Below are 9,153 nucleotides of genomic sequence, written 5' to 3'. Positions count from 1 at the left end.
AACTTTAAAACCTCCCTCTTCTGCTTTATTGACAGGTAAATTGTTCAAAAATGTTCTCACAATTCAATAATTACAAAGACTTAGACTTACATTAAAAAAGTAAAAACCAGAAAACCCCCAAAGCAGTAGTGTCCAGCTCTAACTGAGCCCCTTTATCAAGAATCTGAGAAAAAGAGCAAGTACTGTCGAACACTTAACGTAACAGGATTAAATGTTGACTAGAACACTCAGTTTAAACTAAAGATAAGTGCACGTCCTATACAGTGTTTCAGAAAAGAACATTAGCCATTGGCATATCATTAGCCCATTTAAACCGAATTTTAAATAAGTGACATCCAACTGTCATAAAATTGGCACAGAAGGCACACTAGTGTGACAATGACAAACTGGATATGCCAGCCACGGAATTAATTACAAGCTTTTAATGAAACATGGTCACAAATCCTTGATTACTAAATGTATAATACATGGAAGCATGAGATTAAATATACACGCAAAACATCACTGCACGTGGGCCATCGCAAAATATACAGGAGTGTGTTGTGCATTTTTCTACATGATCAATACTTGATTAATAATCATGGGGTCTTCATGCAGGTGAGGATACAGTTAATGAGAAAAGCAGCACCCCCAGTTACACATCCTTCACGTTCCACTTTGGTAGCCAATAAAGCAGACTGATGTTTTAGTGCGATATAGTCCCTTAGGTCAGGCGGACTTCGAGGGCAATGCGTCCACGAGAAGGCTTGCTAGCTAAACAGCGTAGTGTGTCCTTACACCAAAAAACCCAGGAGAAACAACTTCTCAGGAGGAGATAGGCAGGAACTAGGAGTAAAATTTTTTTTTTTCACAGCAGTAATTACCAGTATTTTAAAAGCCCTGACTAGTGACTGATGAGGACTAAAAAGCAGGGAATGGGTAAAGAGATAACTGGCAGTAGTCCTATGTACAAGACTAAAAAGTTGGTAGAAAGATAGAAAGACAGTTATGCAGCTGTATATGTAATGGCTAAATGATTTAAAAGGCCACAAAACTATAACCAGCTTTCATTTGACTTCCTGGTGATGTTGGAAACGACCTACAGCTTCCTAGCATTCTCCTTAAGATTTAGGAAACAAACAGTTATGGGAAAAAGGGAAAAGTGTATTCATCTGAGGATGTAACTAGACCTGCTCACATTTCCTATTTAGAGGTCCAAATTCTGTCTAAAAGGATTTCCTGCTAATCAGACATTACATCATTCTATAGAAAAATAATATTCCTGATATTGTAGCAACATTATCAGTATCTCTCTCTATTTCTCTTTCACCATAAGAATAAGACTATTTACTGGTGGCCTTAAATGCTCCTATGCAATAAAACCATGTCACAGCTGTGCAGAAAGGAACCAACCATAGCTGAGCAGTGAACAATTCTGCATAAAAAGCTTGATCGCTATTAGTAAAGAATTTTCTTCATTTCAATAGTTTGTATCTACAATCTGGATATATAATTATTCTTGTACAACACTAGAGAGTCTGTGTCAGTCTTGGCACTAGCATCTGAGTCAGCTTTGCCCTGCTCTTGAATACCATGGAGTAGCGGATGACCGGAGCTGGAATGGTGAGAGCGGTAGTGTTACGCGTCACAGGTTGACTGGTCCAGTCCATCCAGCGTAAGCTGATTCCTATGAGGAGAGTTGGGACTTGGGGGACCGCTTGGATTTGAGCTGTTAGATGGAGTAGAGTGTTTGGTGGAGTCTGAATCAGGCTGTTAACGAGAAACATTAAAAAAATTATGTTTACTTAAAGTGAATTCTTTACACTCAAGAGCTTTCAAAGGCACTCAAAAATTAGGGTGAGCAACACCTACGAAGCAGTGTGCATTACATTAATGTCATAGTTCAACATTCATGCAAGTACTTCCATTATCAACAGGCTGTAGTGTAGTCCCAAAGGTGACCTTCTGACGTAACAGGAATTATGGTAAAGTATGTGGAAATCGCTACATCTCCAGCTCCTCTGTTAGCCATTGCAAAACTTTCCTGATGGAATGCATCTGTCTGTTCACTGTTGTTCAGAACTTACCAGCCTGCAATTTCTAGGTAATTTTTATAGCCCCGGAGGAGGTTTATCTACCCATGTAAACATGTAAACGATTACAGTCAAATCATCCTCAGTTTGGTGAGAAGGAAGGAAACAAGCATGTGAACTGTCTACAAAACAGCAACAAGCATGTGAAGTGCCCGACAAAAGAGTGAAGGTTGCCAAGAATCAGGCTGGAGATCTGGAAACAGAACAGACTTACTGGATACATCCTACGTCAATATCTAATAAAGACTATCCACAGTTATTTCCCCAGTGTTAGATTAGTTGTTGGATATTTGCCTTCACAGCCTGGTCTCACTTCAACAGGATGGCTGGCAAGATTCCCACTATTTTGGTGAGTTACAACTCTGAGCACTGCACACATTCACAGCTAATGAAACACTGCACAGGAAAAACTGGTACTATTGCAGCAAGTTATTTTCAAGAAAGGGAAATATATATTTAGCAAATAGATTGAAAGGTAACATCCTTCGAGAATGCTGTTCACAAGATTTTGCATGGCTTGAACAATAATAAGATCATCTATAACAAGATTATCCTAACATGATCCAGTTCATGCTGCAATAAAGCCAAAAGCTACGGGGGAAAAAAGTATAAAGCCAAAAGGTGTTATTAGAGCCTCTTTCCAGTTTCACACTACAATTTTTTAACATTTAGAAAGTCACAAGATATTGTAAGATACACCAAAAGAGAAAAGATTGTAAAAAGTCTCCTTTAGAATCTATCATTTGTGCCTACAAACTGCAAGTATTTTTACAGCATGGAATATAATGGAATTTGGAAAGGATGTGCAGAATAACTAAGTCAACTAACATAGTCCATCATCATCACCTTTGAAAATCAAGACTGTTTAGAGATCCCTATTTTCCTGTGCTTTTAATGGCTTACTGAAGGTGACAAAGGAAGTCAGAACATGACTGTAATCAGAACTCTGGACTTGGGGTGTACTAAGGGACCCTGCAAAGCTCTGGCTTCAGGAAAACATGCTTAAAAATCTAGAACATTACATGGGCTTGCAGTTGGGTATCAAAAAGCACTAAAAAAGATCTTGATCTAAGAGTTTGTCTCGCAGGACCACTAACACTTTCTTTCCTAACACTTTCATTGCACAGACAGTCCCTCAGGAAAGCTTGGAAGAAGCTACACACATGATAAATCAAGGAAGCAAAAATCATATATCTTCTCTATTTAGATTCAGGAACACCAGTTTTGTACAGCCTGGACACTTATGGTTTGGTGACTACTGGCATGTACTCTTACTAAAACCAATTCTATGTATTTTAAAATATGATTCCTTCTCAAGTTACATGACAAAATGCCTTCCTTAAGGCAGCACAGAAAATTACTTAACGAGTCATATTACTTTGCTATTCTATGCTAATAGCCCAGAGAACAATTTTAGGAGCTTTGAGGACATTTCATCAATTAGTCAAATTTGCCTTGCCTATAAAGCTTAATCCAAGACATAATACTTCTTAAAATATCACCATAAAAAGATCTTTTCACAGCTTTGCTTTTGTGCTGGCATATCTAACTTTCAAACATATATTAAAAGGCTGGAAAAAACATTTGTGGAAGGAAAACATCTCCATAAACGTCTCTATGAAGTATTTCCTAGGAAATGTAATTTATTGGAAAAAGAAAACAACCTACGTCAACAGGATATCACCAGTCTCCGTTTAACAAAAGCTATTTTACCTCTTTGTCAAACTCCTGGTCAGGGTCAGACATACTTCGGGAAGGCATGGCCACTCCCACATCACTGCCACCTGGAGGGAATAAAGGAAAAAAGGCAGGTTTACACCTCTTGTTAATGCCACAGATTACAGTGCAGAACTGACAAGCTTCCTTCCACAGCCTTACTTGATGAGGGCCACGAGATGTAGGTTTTGTTTCTCTGCTGCTGCTGCCGTGAGAGGTTTGCTGCAGACGGACAGGTTTTTTCATCCTGTGCAGGAGGTAGGACACTCTACAGTTGAGATGAAACACCTTGTTAGCCAGCAACAAAGGCTATCCAACGAGAAGTTGTTACTCATGAAAACTTTACTGTGCTTTTGAAGCTATTACAACCCAGTGTTGGTAGAAAAACTGAACTTACTTGACCACATCCACATATTTTCAGTAACAGACACAAACCCTGAGAAAGACAGAGAAAAAACTAAGCCCCATAGCAGCCACTAAAACCTGTCAGCCAGCAAACCCTATATGAAGGGGCAGGGACTGTACCAACAGCTCTGCTTTCCTTCCTCCTCCTGCTGAAAGAACAAATGCCTTACCCACATCTGGGCTATCTGAGAAAGACAAGAGAAAGCCTGACTAACAGCTATGAAATGGAGGGTACATACAGAATGTAGACATGTACCTTCACATTTGTCTTCCCCTTGTGGACTTAACACTAAAATAGCTCACAAAATGATGTATTAGTTAAATACAAAATAAAATTAATGCTAGAAAGCACTGCAACTCACATGCATTTTAGTTACCTCCACAGCATTAGTTTTTTCCCTCTTGTTATTGCTCTAGAATTGGCAAAGTGCCACAAGCATACCATTCCAGTTCCTAACAGTTTGTAGCTACTCCTACCCTTGCTAGGGAAGCAGAGGAGGGACAGGAAGAGGAAGAAAGCAGAGGGGAGCCTTGCAGTGAGGAATGGTCACTCTGGAGAGAGAATTCAGCAGAGATAGGGCTCATGTGATAGACGTGCTCAAAGCCTGTTGGAGGTGATATCAAGAGCAGAATGTCGAGAGGATGAGGGGAAAGGAAATTCATTCTGTTATTTTAAGAAGAGAAACAAGAAAAAGGAAGGAGGAGAGACGGATTATTTACAAAACTACTAACAAGCTCCTGGCAGTGATATCTGTTTCATTCAGTGTCTCATTCATAAGCCAGCTAACAGTATTTCCTTGCACAGGATTTAGAAGCATTACACAGCAGGAAGGTTCACCTTTCTCAAAAGGCTTTAAAGAAGAATTTGGTACAGAGATAATACTTGAAGCCCATACAGCTCATCTTCACAGTTTTTGTGATCAAGAACAAATGCACATATATCTCTCTCCCTTTAAAATGTATTTTACCAGTGGGAGGTCCATGAGAACCTGCATTCCATCTCCTGGTCCCATATGAGCCACGTGGTTGAAATTTGTTGGGTTAGAAATCATCTTTGACCTTAGCTCAGGGTCTCTAAGCATTTCCCTAAAAGAACAGAGTGATTTTTTTTTAATAAGCATTCCCAGTCTCTGCATGTCATCATACACATTAAGTTATGTGCCACAATTAAATTCTTACCGCCTTTGTTGCAATCGCTCTTCCTCAGGAACCTTAAATACAAATCTTCTTTTGCTCCTGGTTCGAAGCATTTGCTTCTTGCTGTTGTCAGATGTTTCTGGTACACTGAGGCCAGCTCCTGCTGTAATACCACAAAGCAATTTCACATGTACAGGTACACACTGACCCAGATGTATCCAACACAAATTTCATCCGATGCAAAGGTAATAACACGGTTAAATTTACTCAGTTAGCTTCATATCAGTTCCCCATTTCTCCCCTTGCCCTTTGCTCACCTGCAAACTTGTTCTTGAAATATATTAGTCTCGGTGGCTCGCAGTTAAGGAGGTTCAGTGTGCCATCCATGTTTAATGGTCTGATCTGTTTTGAGGAAGGAGACAGCGAATTAACTCAAGCCCAGCATACACCATGAAGAAACATCTCATTTGAAATTAGCCCAATTAAGTTCAATATTCAAGGAAAATTACTTACCCTTCGCAGGCCAATAGTCTGGACCCATTCCATAGTGTTAACATCAAATACATCAACACCATACTCGCTATACACTGTTACATAAGAAGAATTGCAACCTGCACAGATTAAAAACAAACAGAAAACCCTAATGTCATTTCAGTAGTCCAGATCTGACATATATTTGAGCAAATTTCAATACTTACAAGTTTTCCACTATGTGAGAGACACATTTTAAAACACTGTTTCAAAGCCCCAGTTTCAAATAGAATTTTTCGTGATAATAGACTTGCTAATGACAACTACCAGCATCATGGAAAGATTTAAATTTGACCCTTCCAGTATTTTTAAAACTTCACACTGCCATTTCATGAAATTGCAAAATGGCATCTGAAGTTTTCACATGCATACAAATTTGCTAGGTGGTAGGAAGTGAGCAGCTAGCTTTTCTATGGATTACTTCATTTCGGAAGCAGCAAACTAACGATACATCTGCTGTGTGCAGAGGAGATGAGAGGGCCACCATCTGTGAGCTGGGTCGTGAACTCATGATGCAGATCTGTTCTCAATTTCCTTCCTCTTTTGCTAACAATTATCTAGCTTTAGATATTCATGTATGGGTGCTTTCATCAGGTTAACATAAAAATGTCACAATGCTTAAAGCCCATAACTCATTTTCTTTTCAACTTTTTTTTTTTAAAGCATAAAAGGCATCAGCAGACAACTTTATTTTAGGCCAAATGAAAAGCGGAGATCTCTAGAGCTTCGTAACAACATGCTTCTGCTCATGTAAAGGCTGTGTTCTGATGTAAAGAACAGTTTCTAGAAACTTATGGGATTTAACAGAGAAGAGATGCTTCAATAAGCAAAATGAAAATAACCCAAAAGGACACTAAACACATCACAAAATCTTCTTAGAAAAACTGAAGTAAGGTGTGGTGCTAGTATTAAATTCATTCACACAAAGCCTTGGACAGCTATCATATATATGTATCACAAAAATGATTTATGGTCAAGTATTTATTACAGGGGGTCACAGTTGGCTTGGATGTTCAAATCAAAGGAGAGAACTGAGCATCAGGCAGAAACACCAACTGCTTCTGCCTGACCAGCTTGTAGCCAAGGCTGGCACTTGTGAGTCACAGCTGATGAGCTAGCCCAGATCTTGACTGGTTCCCAGTGAGACATGTCAGTGTCTGCACTGGGCTTGCCCAGGCTACAGCCTCGAGACCTGCTGGCTCCAACGCTTTGCACTAGGCTGCACTAGAGCCAAGCAGCCCCATGACACCTGCACTGACTCAGCACAGAATCAAGCTGGTGTAGCAGCAACCCAGACAGGCCGCCTGGGATAACAGAGCTGTGTGAGTGCAGCCCCTGCCCTCTCCATGTGTGAGGGCACCAAATGCCCCAGAGACAAATTCTCTGCTGTACCCTTAAACCTCTGTACATGGTGCTTTACCACAGTAGAAACCATAACAGGGAGAGAATCAATTCCACTTCAATGATCTCTCCTATGAAGGCAAATTGAGAGAGTTGGGGTTGTTCAGCCTAGGGAAGAGAAGGCTCCAGGGAGACCTTATAGCACGTTTCAGTACCTACAGGGACTACAAGCAAGCTGGAGAGGGACTTTTTACTCAGGTATGGAGTGATAGGATGTAGAGTAATGGCTTTAAACTGAGAGTGGGTTTAGACTGGATATTAGGAAGACATTCTTTCCTGGCAGGCAGTCAAACGGGTTGCTCAGAGAAGCTGTGGAAGAAGCTGCTCCATCCCTGGAAGTGCTGAAGGCCAGGCTGGGTGGGGCTTTGAGAAACTTGGTCTAGTAGAAGGTGTCTCTGCCCATGGCTGGAGAGTTGAAACTAGATGATCTTAAAGATTCTTTCCAACCCAAACCATTCTGTAATTTTATGACCTCTTGATGGGAAAGTTAAAAAAAGCCACCATCACTAGTGACAGGCACCAGGACTGAGGATGGAGGACAAGCTTAATGAAAAGGGAAGTAATCCAGGTTCCTTTGGCAGCGAAAAATGTTGCTCTTTCTACAAAAACAGCCCTAGGCCAGTGCCACTCAGGATTGCACATACAAGAAGGTTATAACAAACACTTCTAATAATAACAGACAAGACCATTAACTAGCAAGTCTAGTTTGCTGAAATGCTAAAAACTGTAAAGCTGATTAAGGAAAAGGAAACATTAGTTTTAGCTAATGGTGTTTTAAAGTAAATTTGCCACTACATTGTTTCCTTGGGCCTTTCCTTCAGACTTCTGTACAAAACTAGGTCAGTGTAAAGCAAGCAAACAATTTCAGTCCAAGACAATTAAAATTAAACAAACTGCTATTATGGCCTGGCCTGATCAAACCAACATGCACCTAACTCCTTGCTGCACTGTTTAAACAAAAAGCTATTTCTTGCCTTTGATCATTCAAAATTTTTTAATTGCTATTTGAGCTCCAAATAGGAATCCCAGTTTTATCATCACCTGCCTTTGACTACTGAATACTGAAAAATGCTCTGCATGTAACCTCTATCCTACCTAACTGATAAATCAATGCTCCTGAAACACGCAGAGTAGTTGAAAAATTACCCTCCACCTACACTATTTTTGGAAATTCTCCCCCTAAAAAGTAAAGCCAAAAGGAGAAAAAGTACTACCAGTTCTGCCAAAATTAGTATTTTTACCTCTTGTTATCTTCATGAACCTTTAGAGTTGCAGTTACATTTCTTCTTCAGCTTTCTATTGTACTTTGAGTATAAGACACAGAAGACATCCTACGGACAACTAGATATTTACACTCTCTAGGGGAACAAAAATCTTTATAGAATTTCACAGACAGGTAGTCTTGCACTGTCCTGCACCCAGGATTACTGTCTGTAGAAATTATTTTGCATTCTTCTATTTATTCTCTGTGTCCTGAACAAGACAGAGCTTTTCTTGCAGCATCCAGGATCTCCACATCCAAAACTACCATCAGGAAGAACTTACGTGTCTGTTAACTCATCGAAACTTAAACTGTAGCTATTCAAAGACAAACCGAAGCAAAATTGAATACAATGCTGACTATTTTTAGACAAGTAAAGCAGCAACAGGGATATGGCAACAGAAAAACATATACATACTACAGGCAACAGGAGTTGCAGGCCACATTAGTTCCTGCATGCGTGACCTTCGACCTTGCGAATCGACGTATACTCCCATATGGCTGAAGCAAAGCAGGTATTCCTCATTACTGAGCTCCACAGCACAAAGGGCATCAAAAGACTGCTGTGAGAGGAAGATAAGCGAGGGGTCATTAGGATTTACCAGGTTTATAGATTGTCCATCTCCCTGG

At 40.0% G+C, this 9,153-nt stretch overlaps 1 protein-coding gene across 1 annotated transcript in view; it reads right to left on the bottom strand.

The window, feature by feature from the left end:
- CDC42BPB (CDC42 binding protein kinase beta) overlaps window positions 1-9,153 on the bottom strand; it is a 94,622-nt gene continuing 85,469 nt past the window's right edge. Inside the window, exons 31-38 of the mRNA XM_017807421.1 lie at window positions 8,942-9,149; window positions 5,844-5,941; window positions 5,648-5,732; window positions 5,373-5,490; window positions 5,162-5,279; window positions 3,951-4,056; window positions 3,786-3,856; window positions 1-1,749 (exon numbers count right to left, since the gene is read on the bottom strand). Of these exons, the coding sequence (XP_017662910.1) occupies window positions 1,618-1,749; window positions 3,786-3,856; window positions 3,951-4,056; window positions 5,162-5,279; window positions 5,373-5,490; window positions 5,648-5,732; window positions 5,844-5,941; window positions 8,942-9,149 (936 nt within the window). The 3' untranslated portion in view covers window positions 1-1,617. The remainder of the gene's footprint in view (window positions 1,750-3,785; window positions 3,857-3,950; window positions 4,057-5,161; window positions 5,280-5,372; window positions 5,491-5,647; window positions 5,733-5,843; window positions 5,942-8,941; window positions 9,150-9,153) is intronic.

The sequence above is a fragment of the Lepidothrix coronata genome, unplaced genomic scaffold, assembly GCF_001604755.1.
Source record: "Lepidothrix coronata isolate B3197 unplaced genomic scaffold, Lepidothrix_coronata-1.0 Scaffold19, whole genome shotgun sequence".
Lineage (NCBI taxonomy): Eukaryota > Metazoa > Chordata > Aves > Passeriformes > Pipridae > Lepidothrix > Lepidothrix coronata.
The sequence above is the reverse complement of the archived record's forward strand: the minus strand, read 5'-3'. Positions and strand labels throughout refer to the sequence as shown.